The sequence below is a fragment of the Zingiber officinale genome, chromosome 9B (genome assembly GCF_018446385.1).
Source record: "Zingiber officinale cultivar Zhangliang chromosome 9B, Zo_v1.1, whole genome shotgun sequence".
Classification (NCBI taxonomy): Eukaryota; Viridiplantae; Streptophyta; class Magnoliopsida; order Zingiberales; family Zingiberaceae; genus Zingiber; species Zingiber officinale.
In genome coordinates this window covers 114,303,980-114,327,488 of record NC_056003.1, presented here as the reverse complement: position 1 = coordinate 114,327,488, position 23,509 = coordinate 114,303,980, and the positions used below count along the sequence as shown (strand labels likewise).

Below are 23,509 nucleotides of genomic sequence, written 5' to 3'. Positions count from 1 at the left end.
GAAAGAATCAACATTACATCAAACTCCATTCAAGTTTGTGTTTTTTGGCCTTGGGTTAACTCCATTTGCTGGATGTATACTAATAATATAACCTCAAATTCCATAATTATTGAACCTTAGATAATTGAATGGATATGTTTCTGTTCAGGTGATTCTGTCTAGATGGAGAAGGTAAACAAAAAGTAGTTGGTGTCTCAACTCCTTTTAAATTGTAAAATAAATTTACGTGTCTAAAAAATAAAAACTTATTATTCGAGATGGTACAATATAATGAAGGGTAGCCATTATCAATTGATACAATGTTTGAAGCTGATAACCTATACCAATCACCTTTTCAGTCTGTAACTCCTTAATAAAAATAGAATTAGCAGCAAAGATTATGTGACACTTTAGTAATTTAGTCAATTTTCTCGTAGTTAGTAATTGAATAGAAACCTTGGCAAAATTGATGTGGTTGTATTATTCAGCAAAGAGATATTAATGAAGATATCATTAATAATAAAGAATTGATGCTTGGAATGGATTGAAGACTATAGTATAAGTTTGATTGAGGGACCCAAAAGAAAATATATTAATATCCAAAACAATTAGGTGTAGGTGTAACCAATAATAGAATAAGAGAATAATTTGTGATTGTTTGACCATGATCAAAGGCGACCAATGGATTCTATTGTCAAAAGAATTGAATTGAATAGATTGGAAGATGTAATAGGTAAAGAAGACCAAGAAAATCATTTATCAGAAGTGCAGATTGGGAGCGCATGCTACTTCCACCTAGATTTGCAGAAGATGTTGGAGAGGCACTGCACTGCGTGAACTTTGCTAAAGCAGGGGAGAGGGAAAGGAAGTGAGCCAGGTGTCCCTTCTCTGCCAGTTCAGGAAGTCTGCAGCAGTTTGCAGCACTGTCCAGACAATTGTGAAATCAAATAAGGACATGACCAGGCTGATGCACAGGCTAAAATCACATAACCAAGAATTCTATCTGATACCATTTATGTGAACGAGAAAAAATTTAGAGTTATCCTTGGTAGCCCCCTCTATCTATACATATGTATTGAATAAGTTGTCTACATTTAGGCCCTTGCACACTTTCAACTAATTTGTTACCATATCTGAAACTGTGTGTGTGTGTGTATATATATATATCCTATTTGTTTGATGCTTCTTGGGTTTGCTCTTTTCTAGTATTCCACACAGGAAGGGGTGGTGTTAGATATATATTACTTAACTATCAGTTAGCTTAAGCTATTTGTTTTCAGGAGAAGGGATAGCTGAAATCTGGATCCCTACTTTGTGAAGTTGTGCTTCACACCCAACAATTTGGCAACAACTTACGGTCTTTACCATCTCGGTAGGAGGCGCCTTCAGCCTAAGATATTTTTTGGGATTCCAAAATTTCAAAATTTTGCAGAGAATCTTTCCAATCACTGCTGCAGGACAAATGTTAGGAATTCTTTATAGAATGACCCTTCATAATTGAATTCTGTGTTATTGTTGCATAGCTCAGTTGATTTGGTTTTCTTTCACTTTAACAGTGTTCCATTGACTGACCTTTCTCATGTGTCTCACTGGATATTCTGATTTTGGTCATTTTTGAAATGAGCCAAATTGAACCAAATACATTCTTGTTTTCAGGTTATTTTGAAACTACTTTCATTTTCCTTTTCCCCTTTCAGGCTAATTGAAGCCAAATCTGTTGTCTTTGAATGTGGTCCAAATTGTGGGTGTAACGTTAGCTGTGTCAATCGTATATCTCAGCAGGGAATAAAATATCATTTGGAGGTTCTGCCTGATTTCTCAAAGATATTTGTTTTAATTGTGAATTGCATAACTTATGGATTGTGTATCCAGGTGTTTCGCACACCTAGCAAAGGGTGGGGAGTTCGATCTTGGGACACTATTCCTTCTGGCGCTCCAATTTGTGAATACACTGGAATCCTTACAAAGACCGATGACATGGACAACATAGCTGACAACAGCTATATTTTTGAGATAGACTGTCTTCAGACGATGAAGGGTCTTGATGGCCGAGAGGTGCCTCTGTTAATCCTAATTTTTAATTTAATTTTACCTTCCCATTTTATTTACATGATGAGCGTTTCTGTGGAACTCCGCCCGTGACGACATAGTCCTGGCCGGTCCTAAGTCCGGATAAAGAGGAGGGTTCCAGTCAGTGTTAAAACTATGACAAATATTCAATGAATGGATCCATTAAATTATTATGCTAATGCTAGGTTATTCCCCGGAAGGAATACGTTGCAGGGTCCGACTGTAATATCTTTACAAGGACTGCTACATCTCCAGAATTCGGGTGTAGTGCTAAATATCCAAGGGTTCGCGTTGCATGATTCGACTAACGTATCGACAAGGACCACTATATCTCCATGAGAACTTGGGTGTAGTGTTAAATAAGCAAAAGTTCTCACATCATAGGTTGGATAAAAATAAATATGATAGGAAAACTAATAATCTAAGATTTGGAACATAGCAACATAGGAACCCTCACGGGTAAATCAATAGAAGTAGTAGATACGATGATTAGGAAAAAAATTAGTATGTTGTGTATACAAGAGATAAAATGGGTAGGCGAGAAGACAAAACTGATAGAGAACTCGAGTTTTAAGTTATAGTACATAGGAAAGAGTAAAGCAAGAAATGATGTGGGTATTATTGTAGATAGTTCATTAAAGGATGAAGTTGTAAGAGTAGTTAGAAAAGGAGATAAAATTATAACCCTTAAGATAATAGTGACAAAAGAAACTATAAACATAATTAGCGTATATGCACCGCAAGTAGGATTAGATGAAGCTACTAAATCAAGATTTTGAGACGACTTAGATGAAATATTACAAAACATTCCGCCAAATGAAATGATTTTAATAGGAGGTGATCTAAATGAGCATGTCGGAGTGAAAAATGAGGAACATGAAAGGGTACATGGAGTTTATGGGTTTGGAACGAGAAATGAAGAAAGGAAAACTATTTTAGATTTTACGATAGCTATGATACGTTTTTTAATAAAAGAAAGGAACACTTAGTCACGTTTAGAAGTAGGAATAATAACAAATTGACTTTCTTATGGTTAGGAAGAAAGATCAAAAGATTTTTAAAGATTGCAAGGTCATTCTTAGAGAAAGCTTAACTACCCAACATAGGTTAGTAGTGTTGGATATACACCTCAAGCATAATATCAATAGAAAGAAAAATATATATGACTCCTAAAATTAAGTGGTGGAACTTAAAGGATGAGAAACAAAATATATTTAAGGAGAAGGTAGGAGTACAAGCATTAGGTGAAATATACAGTGATTCTAATATAATATGGGATAAGATGGTATGAAAGTTGAAAATAGTAGCTAAGAGTATATTCGGTGAGTCAAAGAGACATGCACCACTACGTAAGAAATCTTGGTGGTGGAATGAAAAAGTATAAGAGAAAGTGAAGGAAAAACGAATATCAAATAAGGAATTATATATTTATAAGAATGCGAAAAATTTTAAAAATATACAATAGCCAAGAAAGAAACTAAGAGAGTATGAATGAAGCAAAGAATAAAACTTTTGAATGATTATATCAAAACTTGGATATAAAAGAAAGGGAAAGAGACATTTATAGAATAGCTAAAATGAGAGAAAGGAAGACAAGAGATCTTATCCAAATAAAATTTATTAAAGATGAATGTAATAAGGTACTAGTAAATGAGGGAGAAATAAAAGAGCGGTGGAGGAGGTATTTTCATCAACTTTTTAATGAAGGTTTAGGTGATCAACTTAACTTAGGTAATTTAAGTAAGTCAAATGAGTATAGAAATTTTATTTTTTATCATAGAGTTCAAACTTCAAAAGTAGAACAAACTTTAAATGAGATGCACAATGGAAAAGTCGTTAGACCAGATGATATTCTGATAGAGGTATGGAAGTGCCTAGGGGAACAAGGTATTAAATGACTTACAAAATTATTTAATATGATATTGAAAATGAAAAAAATGCTTGATCAAGGGAGAATAAGTACTCTAGTTCCCTTATATAAGAACAAGGGAGACATATAAAATTGTGCAAACTATAGGGGTATCAAACTAATGAGTCATACCATATAATTTTGAAAAAAGTAATAGAAAAAATATTAAGGAAGAAGACCAGTGACCGAAAATTAATTTGGGCTCATGCTTGAAAGGTCTACAATAGAAGTTATGCATCTTCTTAGACAATTAATTGAAAAATATCGGGAAGAAAAAAAAGATCTGCATTTGGTATTTATTGACTTAGAAAAAGCTTATGATAGAGTCCCAAGAGAAATTATATGGAGAATTTTAGAAAAAAGAGGTGTTAGCATAACATATATTGAACTAATTAAGGATATGTACGAGGATGCAACGACTAGAGTAAAGACTTCAGACTGAGTAACTGAAGCATTTCTAATAAAAATAGGGTTACATCAAATGATCAACTCTAAGTCCCTATCTTTTTACACTAATTATGGACGAACTCACTGCATATATTCAAGACATAGTATCGTGGTGCATGTTGTTTGCAGATGATATTGTTTTGGTAGATAAAACATGTGAAGGAGTAAATGCTAAATTAGAATCTTGGCGGGACGAAACATTAGAAGGGAAAAGTTTTATGCTTAGTAGAATAAAAAAAGAATATATAGAATTTAAGTTTAGCAATATTAGATATAATGAGACAATTGTTAAGATAGGAAACGATGAGTTACCCGGAACCGAGAGGTTTAAATGTTTAAGATCATTTTTGCAAAATGATGGAGGGATTGATAGAGATGTATTACATAGAATACAAGCAGGATGGTTGAAATGAAGGAGAGCATCGAGTGTTTTATGTGACCGTAAAGTACCTCTAAAATTTAAAGGAAAATTCTACAAGACCGCAGTTAGACCTGCTATGTTATATGGAGTTGAATGTTGGGCTATGACTCGAGAATATGAGCAGAAGATGGGAATTGCAAAGATGAGGATGTTAATGTGGATGTGTGGACATACGAGAATAAACAGAATAAGAAATGAGAGCATTAGAGAGAAAGTCGGAGTTGCATCTATTATTGGAAAACTCTGAGAGACATGCTTAAGATGATACAAGCATGCACTTAGACGACCAATAAATATTCCAGTTAGGCTATGTGAAACTATGACAAACACGCGTATCAAACGAGAAAGAGGAAGACCAAAAAAGACTTGTTAGCAACGATAAAACAAGATAAATTTTATTTAAATATAAATGATGATATAGTTAGAGATATAACTCAATAATGTAAAAGTATCCATATAGCCGACCCCACCTAGTGGGATAAGGCTTGGTTGTTGTTGTTGTTGTATACGTGTTTCTGTGGGTATCTATATAAAAATCAAAATTATTCTCACAGATTGCATTTTATTTCATGAAAATGCAATCCTTGTAATGAGGCCGTGGGCACTTAAATGCTTAAACATAACAGATGAATTCTATAATTAGACTAGTCCTGTATACCCGAGTTTAGACTGTCACACCCTAGTTTAGTTTTGTTAGGCACCTAGTTGTAAATAGATTAGGGGCTAATTTGATATGGTGAGAAAGCATTTGTATGCGTACAAATTGCATGAATGTAGTACATTTATATAGTTAGAGAGGACTGAATAGGGAAATCAGTATTTTTTACTTAAAGTTTTGGTATCAAAGTGCACCACTAGTTCATCTCATCGTGATTTCCCCTTCAGCACAAGCTTTGTTTTCCTTCATCATCATGCAAAGCCTCTTCCTTGGATAACGTGTGAGATTTTCCAGCCTTCTCTCCACTATGCTATCCTTCTCCGTTGTGAGATTTTCCCCACATCTTCTCATATCCTGGAGAATATGTGGCTGGAGACCTCAAAATGCTGGACTGTTGAAGCAACCATCAATAATTAGCTGCTTCATGCTCCATTCGGCACTGAAATCGTAACACAAGAATGTGACAACGACCTATTCTTTTTGTTGTCGCTACCATCACCACTGCAGAAGCCAAACTTTTATGTTTTCTCTATTAATTTGCATCTTCAAATTAGGTGCATCTTCAACCTCCACTTCTGTGATTTCAATAAAGGCAATTTGCTGTCTTGTTCACAATGGCCTTCTTCCAGACTATTTTTCCTCAGAAATCCAGAGAACCAGATAAACAGAAAAAATATGAGAAAACAAGCTGACCTCTGTTAATTCAACCTCTGAGCAGTATTTACTTTCAATATGTTGCCATTGTTGTTGAGCAAGATAGAGAGCATCTTTTAATATTTCTAGAGAAACTTCAATCAATAAAGAAGACAAGTCATTGTTTTCATTATTTTTCTCACATACAACTTCATTTTTTGCAGAATTAATCTATGTTATTTTTCCTTTGAATGGAAAATTAGTTATATTAATTGCATCTTTTTATGTAGACGCGGCCTGGAGATGTGTCCTCGCTCATCAACCTTGATGATAAAAGATCAGAGGTTGTAGAGTATTGCATTGATGCAGGTTCAGTTGGTAATGTTGCTAGATTCATTAACCACAGTTGCCAACCAAATCTGTTTGTTCAGTGTATTCTGAGCTCACACCATGACATGAAAATGGCAAAGGTGATGTTGTTTGCTGCAGACACTATACCGCCATTGGAGGTAATTTCCCTGTAGTTCTATCTTATATGTAATATACATTGTATATTTCAGATTTAACATTTCTTTTCATGATAAGCAAGGAAAAAGGTTTAAAGATTCAAATGATATATTTAAAACCAAATGTAAATAGAAGTTGGAGTTATTATGTTTGAAGTTGCTTGGGTTTTTAATCTGGATATTGGTTTGGGTGGTTGGAAAAACATGCCACTTAGTATGTTTAGTACAAACTGTGCATTCACTCTGGATAATGATACATCCTAAAACATGTTTATTCCTAGACCCATATTTAGTACCAACTGCAGTCCCTCTCTAGACATGATGCCTGTCTAGTACAAACTGCGGTCACTCTCTTAACAAATGTGTCCTAAACCCATGATTTCCTATACTAGCTTATTCTATTCAAATGCATTCAGGATTAGTAAATTTCAATTATCTTTCTCAAGAAATAATCTATTTGAGTGAAATCGACAAGAATTAAGATGAAATAATTTGAAAATTTTACGGTGCATAGAAAAGGAAACAATAGACTTAACCTGTGTGTGTGTCATTTGATTACTAGTTTATTTCAAATTTTAGGGTCTTATTATCATGTAAAACATACTGTCCTCATCAGTGCTGTTGTTTGTATAATGAAAATGTACATAATTGATGTTCAAAAAGATCAGAAACATTCTATTTTTCTCAAATTAACAATATCGCGACGTTTGTTAAAAAGTATACAATATTTCATTTGAAACAATGATATAAAATTACTCGGCAAATGAAGACTACAAAATTCTGAGTGACAATATAGTTACATGATTAGAAGGCTATTTTAGCAGAACCTATAAGTATGATGTGGGTCTGTTAATGCCAGCGTTAATGAAGCTGGTAAAATTTTATTTTTGACAATGAATAACATTGGAGGTTGATTAGAAGGCCAACTATTGCATCAATACTTGGAATTTTCAATGAAATATCTCCAGAAAAACTCATGCGTTGGATAAAAGGGTTATGGAGCAATTTAGATCTGAATTTTGATGCCATCCTGCAATTCTGAAGCTGGAGGGGAATTGTAAGATTATGTTTAACTGATGATCTATAGCTTTAGCATGTAAGAATCAATGCTTATTTCATGGAGTCAGATCTATAACTTTAGCATGTGCGAAACATTGCTTGTGTCATGGAGGTCCTTTTCTCTGTTCAGCATTTGTACACTTGTTTGAAAAACTTGCTTAATACTAGTCTTTATTTTTATCCTGCAGGAGCTCACATACGATTATGGCTATGCTCTGGATAGTGTCGTAGGAGCTGATGGGAAAGTTGTTAAGATGCCATGCCATTGTGGGGCAGTTGACTGCAGAAAATGGTTATACTAAATGGTTGGATCATTAGATAGGTGTTAGTTAATTCCTTGACATCTACTGTAACGGTGCCCCTAATTTTACATTGGCCGGGGCATTCCAATTATCTTTTCAGGGACTCTTCTTAACGAAAGAGTGCAATGCCCCTATTCTTTCAGCTGTATTCTCTTTAGAACTTTTCATGTATTGTAAGTGGTAGCATGCCTCAAATCTTGAGCATTTTTCACAACATTGGCTCAAATTTTTGATGTATTCTCTTTGGAAAGGGGGTATTGTAGACCACTCCACATCTGTAAGCATTACATTACAACTTAACTGTTTTGAATGAAGTTTCCTTTTCCAATTTGAATATGTTTGGTGGTTCCTTGACTTGTTTTATCTACCTAAAACTATGGACATTTTCAAAATCACATACGTTAATGTATCTGTTCCTACTTTTCTCTGCTATCGAGGAATTACCTCGTGATCCATAAGGTGAATTTGACCCTTCAGTTGCCTCATTCATTTCCTTCCATTTTCGATGAGACGTTTCAACTTTTTCCTGAACCTATCTTTATCATATCCGTCACCTCTTATCAACATATGACAAGACTAGGAGGCTCTTACTATAAACTTGATACCTCGCGATCTTCACATTTCCATCCTTTAATGTGTGCCTCCTCATCCTTTTTGTGTTCATTTATTTCTTCCCTGATCTCATGGCGCAAGTCCGCCTAATTTTCTTGAAGGTTTCCAGATACTCTAACCCATCAAAAATTAAACCTTCCTCCTCTGACGTTAAAATGCCCCCTTCGTCTGAAGAGTCATCGAAAGATTCTACATATGTTTATTCTATTACTGTAGAATCTTCTGCCTCAGAAATTTCTTGTGTTCCCTGGTGAAGTTTTATCATTCCCTCTTTTAATCAATTGACTAACTTTATTATATTTTTTATCTGTTGAGTTTGATTCTACATTTTGGTATACCAGTTTAAACAGGGCTCTCACTCAAGGCCTCGAGCAACATATAATGTCATCTCCCAGAAAGGCCCTAATGTAACAATGAGATCATGTAAAGAGCGCACTAGATGCTATCATTCAAAGGGAAAAAATGACTCAAGCCAAGCTCGCCAAACTGATTCAGCAATTGTCTGAGGTTAATAGGACACTAGAAGATGCCATTAAACACAATACTAGGGATGAGCACTGAAAGAAGGGGAAGTTTGTAGAATCCTCTTGGGGATTATTTTATTAGTAGTCTTGGTGACTTTCGCCCAAGGAACCTTATTGGTCCGATGTTGGTATTCATCTTATATTTTCAGAACTTTAATAGGAAAGTCCTATTGAAAGGTATATTTTAAAAAAATGGTTTAAAATAAAATATTTTTGAAAAATGTATCTTAAAAAATAATTTAAAAAATTTTATCTTAAAATATTCTATTTTAAAAATATAATTTCAACATAACTTCTGTTATTCTCAAAATTCTTTTAAAAATATTCTTCACAATCATACTTAAGAAAATATTTGTAAAAAATTATATTTTAAAAAATTATGTTTTAATTATTTTTTAAAATACCTTTGGAAATATTTCTTTTTGAAATTGCACTTTGAGAATGACTATATAAAATTCTTTGAAAATTAATTTTTACAATATTTTCAAAATACATCTTTTCAATAAATAATATTTTTGAAAAATATTTAGAAAGTTGTTCAAAGTTACTTTGAAAATTATTTTTTATGTCTTCTTTTAAAATATTTTTTATGTTTTGGAAAATATATTTTGAAAATTACTTTTTGCAAAATATTTTAACTTAAAATAATTTTGAAACAGAGTTCTTCAAAATTGAAAAATTAAAATTATAAATTATTTTTCAAAAGGATAACGGAAATATTATTGTTGGTACAAAACCTAAGGGATACCTTAGAAATTAAAACATTTATGTAAGTTTTTTTTTTATGAAAGACAAAAGGGGGAGAAGAAGGATTTAAGTTAGAAATCTAACGCTTTTGACTCGATAAGTTGGGTTACGTAATCAGCCTAACTTAAATATATTTGCCAAACATAAAAAAGGGAGAGATTATTGGTGCAATCGACCTCCAAGTTTTTTATGTTTGTTTGACAATACGTTTAATAGAGTTTGGTCAAGATTGACCTAGTCAAGTGAAAAGTCTAGTTAGGTCAAGATTGACTAAATGACTGGCAAGTGGTGGAAGTCTATCGAGTGACTAGTTCTAGCTGAGGTTAGACAAGTGGTGAGTAGTCTACCGAGTAACTAACAAGTCCAAGCAAGTCAAAGTGACCTAATACTTGGCAAGAGAAAAATTCTAGGGGGAGGTAACTCTAGATAATGAAAGTCTTGGAGGAGTGAATTCCAAGCAAAGTGAAGGTCTTAGTGAGTGAAGTTAAACCTTAGTAAGTGAAGTTATGTAGTGAAAACCCTGATAAGTGAAGTCAGACAATGAAAAAATCTAGGGGGAGGTAATCCTAAGTAGTAAGAAGTCTTGGAGAAGTGAACTCCAAGCATGTGTGATTGAATGGTTTCCAGTCGACCACGTACAATTGACCGTGTAAGTACCTTATGGTGATTTTTAATGTGATCAACCAAGTCTAGTTAGGTCTTGTGTATTTGATCCTTGTGTCTAAGTGTAACACCCCTAGTTTTTCTTTTATTTTTTTTACAATTCATAAATGTAATTGCGGACGTCACTTGCTCATACTTCCATAGCGATTTCTTAATTCAAATAAAATTACATAGACGGTTCAAAAAATAACATAGCTAAATGTGGAAATTAAACTAGAAGGTCTTCGGGTTGTACTGCCATTGTTCCGAGCTGACTCATTGGTCAACGCCTCCTCTCTCATTTGTTCCATTGTCTAAAAAAGAAAGGTTAAAGTCTATGAGTCAAGAGACTTAGCATATTCAAAACCATGTTATGCAACAGTTAGCGCCTGTAATCTAGTGTACTAAGGGAAACCACATTCTAGGTAACTAGGGACCTTCCTACTAACATACCATAAACGTATGCATAGGCATCAACATAAGTACGAGGGCATAAATATAAACATATGAACAAACATAATCATGAGCATATACATCAGCATAACATAAACATAAGCATAAGCATACGAACAAATATAATCATGAGCATATACATCAGCATAACATAAACATAAGTATATAGACAAGCATAATCATGAGTATGTATATATGCATAACATAAGTATAAACATAAGCATACGAACAAACATAATCATGAGCATGTATATAAGTATAACATAAATATAAACATAAACATATGAACAAACATAATTATGAGTATGTACATAAGCATATGAACAGACATAATCATAAGCATGTACATAAGCATAACATAAGCATAATTTATCATAAAACCTTTTTGTAAGGATTGTTGAAAGTGACTAGCTATCATCATATGGTCGATTGATCAATCTCAGCTGTAAAACCATAGTACCAGGCAACGGGACATCAACAACCACTTTTCCATTATGTGTCTTGGCCTATAGTTAGCGGGGTCTCCAACAATCCTTTTATCACTAGGCTGTGGCCTATGGAAATATTAGAGCCGTCAATTTGGGTTGGGCCCGTCGGGTTGGCCCGCCCCGCCAAACAATTTAAGCAGGTTGGGTTGAAATTTTATCAACCCAAGTCTGTCGTGGGCCGACCCGCCTAGGCTCACGACCCGCGCGGGTCGGCCCGCTCGGGCTTGGGTTGGCCCACGGGTTGAAAAACATATGTAAGCTAAGTTTTAGGCCAATTTATTATCTTTCTTTGTTTAAATTTTGAAATAAAAATAGTACTTTTCCTCCAACATAAGTACTCGTTTGTGTTCATTTATATTTAAAATACATGTTTATGTATACATTTAATTGTAGAAAACTTTTTGGAAGTAAAATGTTGAAGATATGAAATATTTTTAAATTTTTAAAAAAATTTTTGATGGGTCCGCGGGTTGGTCCGCCAAACCCGCAACCCGCCTTAGAATGGGTTGGGTTGGAAATTTTCCAACCCGCCAAGTTGGCGGGTTGGCCCGCCCCACCCCGCCAAATGGTTAGCCCGCCACGGGCCGACCCGCCCCGCCACGGGTTGGCCCGTCTGACAGCTCTAACATCAACATAACATAAACATAAGCATAAACATACAAACAAATATAATCATGAGCATGTATATAAGCATAACATAAACATAAGTATACAGACAAGCATAATCATGAGTATGTATATATGCATAACATAAGTATAAACATAAGCATACGAACAGACATAATCATGAGCATGTATATAAGCATAACATAAGTATAAACATAAGCATATGAACAAACATAATTATGAGTATGTACATAAGCATATGAACAAACATAATCATAAGCATGTACATAAGCATAACATAAGCATAATTTATCATAAAACCTTTTTATAAGGATTGTTGAAAGTGACTAGCTATCATCATATGGTCGATTGATCAATCTCAGCTGTAAAACCATAGTACCAGGCAATGGGACATCAACAACCACTTTTCCGTTATGTGTCTTGGCCTATAGTTAGCGGGGTCTCCAACAATCCTTTTATCACTAGGCTGTGGCCTATGGAAATATTAGAGCCGTCAATTTGGGTTGGGCCCGTCGGGTTGGCCCGCCCCGCCAAACAATTTAAGCAGGTTGGGTTGGAATTTTATCAACCCAAGTCTGTCGTGGGCCGACCCGCCTAGGCTCGCGACCCGCGCGGGTCGGCCCGCTCGGGCTTGGGTTGGCCCACGGGTTGAAAAACATATGTAAGCTAAGTTTTAGGCCAATTTATTATCTTTCTTTGTTTAAATTTTGAAATAAAAATAGTACTTTTCCTCCAACATAAGTACTCGTTTGTGTTCATTTATATTTAAAATACATGTTTATGTATACATTTAATTGTAGAAAACTTTTTGGAAGTAAAATGTTGAAGATATGAAATATTTTTAAATTTTTTAAAAAAATTTTGATGGGTCCGCGGGTTGGTCCGCCAAACCCGCAACCCGCCTTAGAATGGGTTGGGTTGGAAATTTTCCAACCCGCCAAGTTGGCGGGTTGGCCCGCCCCACCCCGCCAAATGGTTAGCCCGCCACGGGCCGACCCGCCCCGCCACGGGTTGGCCCGTCTGACAGCTCTAACATCAACATAACATAAACATAAGAATAAGCATACAAACAAATATAATCATGAGCATGTATATAAGCATAACATAAACATAAGTATACAGACAAGCATAATCATGAGTATGTATATATGCATAACATAAGTATAAACATAAGCATACGAACAGACATAATCATGAGCATGTATATAAGCATAACATAAGTATAAACATAAGCATATGAACAAACATAATTATGAGTATGTACATAAGCATATGAACAGACATAATCATAAGCATGTACATAAGCATAACATAAGCATAATTTATCATAAAACCTTTTTATAAGGATTGTTGAAAGTGACTAGCTATCATCATATGGTCGATTGATCAATCTCAGCTGTAAAACCATAGTACCAGGCAATGGGACATCAACAACCACTTTTCCGTTATGTGTCTTAGCCTATAGTTAGCGGGGTCTCCAACAATCCTTTTATCACTAGGTTGTGGCCTATGGAAATCTGGTGTTGGGCTCTCTCTGGGGTCTTGGCCCGTAAACGGGGTCTCTCTGGAGCCTTCTCCCTCACAGTATTCCCATAAATCATTATCATAATCGTTTGATCACAGTCAACTTATTCGATATTAGGCTCCCTCTGGGGTCTTGTCCCCTAAATGAGGTCCCTTTGGATTATTTTCTCTCACGGTATCCTCATTCAATCTCTATTATTTTCATTATCACTTTGTTACAATCAACCTACCCAATATTGCCTTGTTCCGTAAACAGGGGCCCTTTGGGGCATTTTCCCTTACGATATCCTTATTTAATCTTTATCATTATCATTATCACTTTAATATATCATAATCATACATACGAAGAACATGAATATAAACTTGTGTGTAAATTCATAACATAAGCTTAAGCATAGACTTTGTATATCAACATAGCATGAGCAGGCATAACAATTTAGACATGACATAATCATAATTCTAAATGTAAGCATACAAATTCATATCATATCTATAACCTACTAAACTATCATGATGTGAAGTAAGGGTAAGCACAAGCATACTAAGCAAATTCCAAAACTTAGAAGTTCTAGGAGCTAACCTGATATCATCCACTAAATGAGTAGATGAGCATAGGAGTCTATGAAATTCGAACCTTGCAAATGGTGGGTACTAATATGGTATCATCTATTAAAACTAAGGGCGTGAGGACCTATAAAAATCTGAAACCTCTAGGTTTATAGGAGCTAACATGGCTTCACCTTCTTAAACCAATAAAGAGCATAAGGATCTATAAAATTTGAAACTTAAAAATTATAGGAGCTAAGATGGTATCATTTTCTTAACATATACTTACAAACCAAAAACCGAAACTCATTTAGGGTACCTAAACATACATGAACGTGAGCAACTAAAATAAAACATGATATGAGAAAAACATAAAACAATGGTAGAACAACCATGATGAACAAACCCTTAAAACAAGATTTGAAACTACTTCTATTATATCCAAAACTTACAAGGTCTATAACATAATTTGAGCATGCATTGTTCTCTAGTTTCTAATGGAAAACAAGTAGAAGAACATGAAACCATTGTAGAGCAACCTCATGGTGATTAAATCCTTAAAAATAGAATTTAAAACTACTCCTATCATATCTGAAGCTTGCAAGATGTAAAATACCGAAAAAATGGTGAATAAAGATAAGGGAATTTTCCGAAATTTTTGGGAATTTTTTCAGAATTTTTCGGAGCTCGTATGGACGAGTTTACGAGGATAAAACGGGGTTCCGGAAAAGCCTGTTTAGGCTACCCATTTGAGCGAGGAAATGTTTATTTTTATATTTCCTTTTTCTTTTTTTTCTTTATTTTCTCTCTTCCTCGCCGTTTCTTCCTCCCCGCGCGCCCGACAACCATCTGCCCTAATTGCCGAGCGGTTTCTCCTCTTCTCTACTTCTCCCTCGCCGAGCCCCTTTTTCCTTCTTATCTTTCCCTTCTTTTGTGCCCTAGCGAGCCGCGAGCCTCCACCTCTCTTCTCCTTCCCGAGTCGAACCCTCCTTCTTCCCTCATCTCTCGCGACGCCGGCCTTCTCTACGCCGAGCTCTGCACAGCACCACCACCGACGCTCTCCCTTCTTCCTCCCTGTCCAAGCGCCGACGACGGGCGAGCACAGCCGAGCAGAGCCCTACTCTTTTCTTTAGCGCCGTCCTCCTTCCTTCCCGTCTCTGCCCGACAACGCCACCCGAGCTCTCACGGCGAAATTGCCAAGTCGACACTGTGCCCTAGCTTGAAGCCGACGGCTACGGTTTGATCTCTCCGGCGACCATTTTTGGTTGTTGTCCTTGCTATTTCCTAGCGCCGGCAGCCGGCCACTGTGTCCTAGATTCCTTCTGGCCGCAACCCTTAGCTGTGAATTCAGGTAAGGTACTGGGTTTTGGGTCTTAGTTGTAGATCATAGTGTAGTTTGATTATTTTAGATCGTGATACATGCTGTAAAGAATTTGTTTTTACATGGTTAGGTATTAGTTCATGTATTAATCTGATACAATTTGATTTTAGATAATTGGGGATACCTAATCCATTGTAATTGTGAAATGGGTTAGGTTAAATCTAGTTGGATATGGATTAATGGTTGGTTAGCTAATTAAATATACAAGGGAATTAGCTAAATCCGTATATGTTTGTTATTACAGGACTTTGACGCGAGACGAGTATCTCGATATCAGATTTGGACATTCCTATTGGAGGCAGGTACTTCTGACTTTATGTCGTTTGATATGCATAGTAGTGAATTTAACAAATTATAATAATTATGTTTCTTATCTGTTTCGGTTAGTCACTACCTGATACTTGTTACATGCTTGGTTGATACTTGTTTTGCATATTATGTTATTTCTTACCTGCTTATACATGCTTATAGGGGGTAGTGATATACCATGCTTCACTATGTTCAAGACCTAGGTTATATACCTTATCTTATCTGTGTACCTTTGATTTGATTCATTGACCTAAGGTGCACCTTCTATATATATATATGGTTTAGCTCAGGATATTTACATGGTTAGTGCCATGCACCATTCGTATGATTGCATGCTGTGCGATAGTCCGCTCCATTATTGTTGAGCACATCGCCAGTTACATGGATCTGCACACACCACCACTCATGGGTTAATGGTCGATTCAAGCAGAGTGTGTTGCAGCAGGGACTTTGTTTGACTTCGTTGGTCCGCTCATGGGTAGTGTGACGCAGCGTGGTAGCCGACAGAGATTCCTTCCCGTCATCGTGTACCGGGAGTTGAGAGCATTGCACTCTCCCATTTATGATTTGGGGTAGGAGGATAGGTGTACTTCGACAGCATCCCGTCCACTCGGTCACTCATCAGGAGCAGTGACGACAGAGTGCACGGTTGTCACAGTCCTACCCACTCTGTCTCACTATTGTGTGTGATATGGTTGACTGGTGTCAGGGGTGACCAGGACGCATCATTGACATCATACGCATTGATGCATTTATTTCTTGTGATTGTGTTTGCTGCATTTATTTGCTGCATATTGGTTGGATGCCCATGTTTGACATGCATACATGATTTCTATACCTCTCGGACTGTTTATCCATGTACCAGGTCCTGGTTAGTACAGTTTTTTCCTGTTTACTACAGTTGCATTTTATCCTTCTTATATCAGGAGACTGTACGCATGATTAGTTCTAGATGTTATTTCTCTACTATGTATATCAGTTGTTACCCGCTGAGGAGTTGACTCACCCCGTGGATATTTACTATTTTCAGGTTGATGCTGTCAGGAGAGAGTTCCAGTAGCTAGTGTAAAATACCAAAAAATAGGAAATATTAATAAGGAAATTTTTTGGAATTTTTGGAAATTCTTCGGGATTTTTCGGAGCTCGTATGGACGAGTTCACGGGGATAAAAATAGGGTCCGGAAAAGCCTGTTTTGGCTACCCCAGTTAAGCGAGGAAATGTTTATAATTACATTTCCTTTTTCTTTTTTATTTTTTTTATTTGTTTTCTTTTTCTTACCTTGCCGAAACCCCCCGACGCCGCGACCTTCTCCCCCTTGCGCCCGACGCCTCCGAGCCCTAACCGCCGGAGCACTAACCGCCGGCCGCGGCGGTTTCTTCTTCCCCTCTGCGTACAATAGCCCTCGGCTAAGGGTTTCACCTCTTCCCCTCGCCACTGCCCGTCGCCCTAGCCGTGAGATCCCGATCACTGGCCGCCGGCTCTCGGTCCCCTATCGCGACCCCGCCGGTCTCCCTTCTGCCTAGCATCTCCACCGGTCGCCTCCTCGGTGTCGAGATTCTTCTTCTCCTCTTCCGAGCGCCGACAGCCGACCAAGCTCCCTTGCCCTAAATCTGCCGACCCAGCACCGCCATTTCTTGACCTAGCCAGTCATTAGAAAGCTTGCTGCCAATGTTGACGAAGCCTCAGTCCTAGCACGGTTGCCGTGAGCTCTAGTTGAGGTCGCAGGGTTCTGCCGAGCCCTAGTTTCCACTGCCGAGTTCCTTCTTCACCAAATCCTTACGCTGTTAGGATTTGGGTTTTTGGCGGTGTACACTGTCAGCCATTTCTCTGGCCACAGAAGGTCACCAGCAGCTAGTTGTGAGGGGTGTTTCAGTTAGACACAAGGAACTGTCACCGTAGAGGTAATGGTTATGTTTTGGGAACATAATTTGGAAGGAAAATTGATGATTTGGTTTGTTTGTTTTGTTCCCAGCAGTTGCCCCTGTTCCGGCAGCCCTCATTTCAGCAGTAAACGATTAGCAACAATCAGTGGCTGTGATTTGAGGTAAAGTGTAGGATCGTGATACATTTTGTAGTGAATTTGAATTATATGGTTAGTAGGTTGACTTAGGGTTTTGCCCTAAATAGTTCTTAAGAATTTATTTAGCTATTTATGTAAATTGTAGCTAAATAAAATATATTTATTTGTTCGTGACTTAGGGTTTTGACGCGAGACGAGTATCTCGACGTTGGCTTTGGACCGGATACGATCCTTTCTTTTTTTGGAGGCGGGTACTTTGACTTATGTCTTTTGATATGCATGATAAAGTGTCTAACATATAGCAAGAATTGTGTTTCCATTTGATTCGGTTGGTCACTACATGATCTGTTACATGTTGTTTGTTTATTTATTATGCACTGCATGTTATTATTTATCTGACCATACATGCTTTCGGTAGTGACCCAACCATGTGATACATCATGTTCAGGACCTAGGGTTTATATGATACCCTATCTGTTTGTGTACCTTCCATCCGATACATTGACTTGTGGTACACCTTTTATTTATGTATGGATCTTGCTATGCTATTCATGAGATTGCCATGCTTAGTATCATGCATCATGTTTGCATGCTGTGCGATTGTCGACTCCACTATGGTTGAGCCCATCGCCAGTTACATGTACTGCACACACCACCACCACCCATGGATTAGTTGTATATCAGGCAGGTGTGTGGCGGTTCTGCTGTTTGGCTTCGTTGGTCAGGTGACTCAGCGTGGTAACCGGCAGTCAGTTTCGCTCTGTTGGCATTTAGTGTAGCAGTGGCCGGCAGATGGTGGACTCTGTTTGGCTCTGTTGCAGCGTGGTAGCCGACAGAGATTTTTCCTCCCCGTCATTGTGTCTGGGAGATGAGAGCATTGAGCTCCCCATTTATGATTTGGGGCGAGGGCGGGAGTACTCGACAAGATTCCGTCCACTCGATCCATCGTCAGGAGCGTGATGTCCGAGTGCACGTCACCATATGCATTTATTGCATTTTATTGTTGTGATTGCTTATATGATGCATTTGTATGGATGCATTTGATTGACATGCATACAGATTATGATTTTTTTGACGACCTGCTACCTTTGTACCTTGATTCCGGTTAGTACAGTTATCTTCTGATTTCGTTTCAGTTGCATTTATTCCTTCTCGTATTCAGGAGACTGTACGCATGATTAGTGTTGTCTGTTATTTGTTTTATTATGCATATCAGTTGTACTGTGTTGGACTCACCCCGTCTCCATTGTTGATATTTTCAGGTTGAAGCTGTCCGGAGCAGTTCCAGTCGCTGGCTCCCCATCTGCACGTAGAGCCAGTTCTCTACTAGTTCGTTATTTGTTTTTATTTGGCCTTTTTCTATATCAGACTTTGTTTTAGTATTGTCTTTGGATTTTTCCTATGGATATTGTATGGAGTGATACCTTTTGATGGATTTTTGATATGATATTGGATTTCATTCTACTACATGTCTGCCTGGACGGCAGAAGAGGTGAGTTCGTTGGATTTGAGCTTTACGAGTGTAGTGGAGTAGGGTGGATTTTGAGTCAGAGTCCTATTGTTATTGATTACTATTATTAACTGCGTGGTTGTGACAGCCAGAGGCTGAATATCTTTATAAACCGCGTGGTGTTTGTTTTAATTTGTGTTATTATTCCAGCCGCATGTGGCTGAGGTGTATAGTGCTTGTAGAAAAGTTTCAGATTGTCCGCCGTACAGGGGAGATGCTGCCGAAATTTCTTCGGACAGAGACTCCTCCGGGGCGTGACAATTTAGTGGTATCAGAGCAGGTATACGATACTTGCTATGTGTTCTGGATTTTTGAGAGCTTAAGTTTTACGATCTTTGTTTTCGTATTTCGGATAGTTGATATAACCTGATACCAATTGATATGGTATCAGAGCGCCAAAGTTTGGCGATATTTGTTTGATTTCCGTGTGTTGGATTTTCGAGATTTATCTGATACCAATTCATTGGTATCAGAGCAGGGTGAGATACCTGCTTTTGGTATTTTGGATATTTTATATTAGCCCTAGTTGCGAGACATATTGGTCTGGGCAGTTATTTTGGGTTGCACGGATTTGTCCGTTTCGATTATGTTATGGACTTCCGTTTTGGATTTATATGGATTTTCGGTGTTTGTTTTTCTCGTACGGAATTCCGAGGTCATTTTGGGGACTGGACAGCGATGGAACTTCTCCAGACGGCATATAGGTATGATGTTTAATTTTATAGTTTATGACAGGTATTAGCATTCTTTATTTAGTACCTGTCTGGTTGCTGTAGCACATATTACTTGTGATGAGTTTGCCATTGAGGATGGTTGACCTTAATAGAGATAAGGGATTATAGTCTCTGGTGATTTTTCTTATCATACCATCAGTAGTTTTAGCTTCTGTTACTACTCATAGGGGATGGAGGCACATACCGGCCTCTGCTATTGTTAGCTGGGTAGTGGATGATACCTATAGACTCCTGTTGACTTAGCCAGTAGAGTTTTTATACTCATACCTTTTGGATATTAGGGTACCCATACGATGGGAATTGGTCATTGGGGGTTATCATGTTTGATCATTGTTGAGAATGATTTGAGGTTGAGGGATATTGTGAGATCAGGTATTGTGATATGTTGATTTCTAATGATTTATGAGGATAAATGTTATGTGGTTGTCTGATGACCAATTACTAGATATTTGTTTTGATGATCTATTAGTGGATAACTATTTTGATGATTTATTTTTGGGATGTCGTTGATGGTGACATAATGAGTGTCATGTATGATATTTACAGTTTTGATGATTATAGTTGGTGCTCAGATTATAAATTGGGTGCTAGAGAGTTTACGGTTGAGTGTGCCCATGAAATTTTAATGAATCTGGTTAGTTGTGGTTAGTTAACAGGATGATAAAAAATTGATATATGCTTCCTCTGATATTGGACTGTGTGGATAAATAATGATCGATGTTTTGAATGCTAATAAGCTCTCATGGGGAGTAGAGATTTATTCATCTGATATAGTGTGGGCTGATGTTTTTGAGGATGAAGATGAGAGTGTCTTGATGTTCTTAAATTCTGACTTTTTCTTTTGGGTCGTACACATTTATACATATGATATTATGTGGTTGGATATACCTTAGTTGCTTGTGGAGGATTAATGTATTCTTGATTAGTTAGTAGATGAATGATTTAGTTTTGTTGGTTGATCAGTAGAGGATTGCCATACTCTATTTTTAGAGGTTCGAACCTTTAGGATATTTGTGCTTAGTTATGTATCTAAAGCACATTTGAGTACATGTTTTGTACTGACGTGGAAAGGACTGATTTTGCCATATATCACTGACGGCTTGGATAGGTTATAGAGGATCGATGTATCATATTCCATGAAGACTTTGACCGTGGACTGTATATACCTGGTGGGATAACTTAAGGGGTGCATTGGGATATGTGACCCTGCTGATGTAAGGAAGTGTAGAGCTAATTGCTTAAAACTTATGGGATACAATCGTTACTAGTGTATACTGGGAGAGTACATTTGGATTTATGATGATAAAATTTTTCCCATTAGATATGGTCTTGGTAGTGTATGACATTGACTTGCAATGTTATACCATGGTGTGTATATCTTTCTTGTCCGATATTAGTTCCTTGAACCTGGAGCAGGGTTGTTACTGGATGATTAGACTGCTTTATTTTGGGTTGCTTTTGATTGATGTATTCATGCTTGATACATATGCATGAATTTTGTTTAGATATACCCGTAACCCATGAGTGTTGGTAGCATAAGCTTGGTCTCTTTGGTTGAGCTGGTATGCTGATTTTGCATGTCTATGTTGCATGTATATTATGATTGTTATGTGTTGTGGGAGTTCTATGGTAGACTGTCCATTTGCAAGTAGTATATGTATCCATGTTCTGATATGGTTTGAAGGTTCCTTGTGGATCATAGATATGTAGTTCGGTGTATGTATCTGGATGTATTATTGAAGATATCTTGTCGATTAAATCCGAGTTGTAGTATAAGTACATCGGTGGTGTTTTGATGGAGGCATTTTGTCGATTTAATCTGAGTTGTGATATGTACATATGTGTTTGGTGTGGTATCTGAGGTATCTTTTTGATTATGTTTGATTGTGAGTGCACCTGGGTTTAGTATGTTTTATTGGAAGTATATGTTGGTTATACTATATGTTATGTGAGTGTTGTTTGAGGTGTATTGTTGATTTTACTATGTTGATTTTGCACATGGGTTCGGTATGCATTGTTGGAGATATCACGATGATTTATACCTATGTTGTGAGTATGTTTGGTGTGTACTAATTGGAGGATTATGTCGATCATACATATGTTGTGTGAGCATGTGTGCCAGGTATATATTGGTAGCAGCATGATGATTCCACTTAAGTTGAATGCAGGATGTGGAGTGTCTGCATTATGTCATTTGTTGGATTACCCTGTCAACCCATTTTCTTATCAGTGGGTGACTCACTAAGATGTTGATAGATTTGACGATGAGTTTGATTTGATTGCTGGATTGTTATACCTTTGGCTGCCACAGTGATATGTGGTTGAGTGAGCTCGTGCAGCCTCTAGTTGGATAGTTAGGTGTCTTGGACACTTATAGATCGTTTGTGGTGGAGCGGAGCTCCCACATATTATTGTTGGTTTGTAGTAGAGCATGGCTTTTACATATTTTGGATTGTTGTGGTGGAGCGTTGCTCCCACATATTACAGATTGTTTGTGGTGGAGCGTTGCTCCCACATATTACGGATTGTTTGTGGTAGAGCGTTGCTCCCACATATGTGGTGTTTTCTGTGATGGAGCGTTGCTCTCACACTGGAGGATCTATGCTTAGATGATTTATAACGTTGGTGATCAGATCTGTTTATTGTTGAGGATCTTATGATTAGGAATGTTGTGATACGGACATTATGTGTCTTGGTTTTACCAGTAGGGCTTGCGGAGCCTTAGATGTTTTCATGGACTCGATGATTTGGGTATCCCTAGGATATTGGATCAGAATTCGTTATAGTTATTGATGACTTGGTGTTTTATTTCTGATCTGAGGTGTATCACGTACACTATCTTTGCATAGTTCTAGAGATGTTTCGATGGAAATGTCTAGATGTGAAGATCAGTACTGTGTATTTTGGTTGTCTTCTGTGAGATGTTTGAGATACACGGTCACCAGTAGGAGTATACCGTGATCCCACAGGAGATCGATGTAGTTACCGTTGTGAATAGACGGAGTCTATAGAAGAAGCTCGTAACTTCCTATGTTTGGCTCGATATTTCCGGAGATACGTTGAGGGTTTCTCACGGATTGCTATGTTACTTACACGCCTGACCAGGAAAGGCGTGAAGTTCACTTGGACTGAGGATTGCAAGACCAGCTTCTAGGAGCTGAAGCGGAGACTAGTGTCGGCTTTGATTTTTTTTTGGTTTTTACCTTCTGGAGAGGACGGATTTGTCCTCTACACCGATGCGTCTCTACAAGGTATGGGTGCTGTTCTGATGCAGCACGGTAGAGTATTCTCATATGTTTCTCGATAGTTGGAGGAGCATGAGAAGAAATACACAGTTCATGATATGGAGTTGGCCGCTATTATTTTTGCCCTGAAGATTTGGCGGCATTACCTGTATGATATTACAT

The 23,509-nt window shown here is 37.3% G+C and overlaps 1 protein-coding gene across 4 annotated transcripts in view; it reads left to right on the top strand.

Moving 5' to 3' along the window:
* Positions 1–8,320, top strand: part of LOC122022562 (histone-lysine N-methyltransferase, H3 lysine-9 specific SUVH4-like) — an 85,383-nt gene extending 77,063 nt beyond the window's left edge. For all 4 annotated transcript variants that reach the window (XM_042580594.1, XM_042580595.1, XM_042580596.1 and 1 more), the window contains 4 exons: positions 1,677–1,782; positions 1,852–2,034; positions 6,408–6,626; positions 7,871–8,320. In XM_042580594.1, coding sequence (XP_042436528.1) covers positions 1,677–1,782; positions 1,852–2,034; positions 6,408–6,626; positions 7,871–7,984 — 622 coding nt within the window. In that variant the 3' untranslated portion in view covers positions 7,985–8,320. The remainder of the gene's footprint in view (positions 1–1,676; positions 1,783–1,851; positions 2,035–6,407; positions 6,627–7,870) is intronic.
* Positions 8,321–23,509: the final 15,189 nt, after the last annotated feature.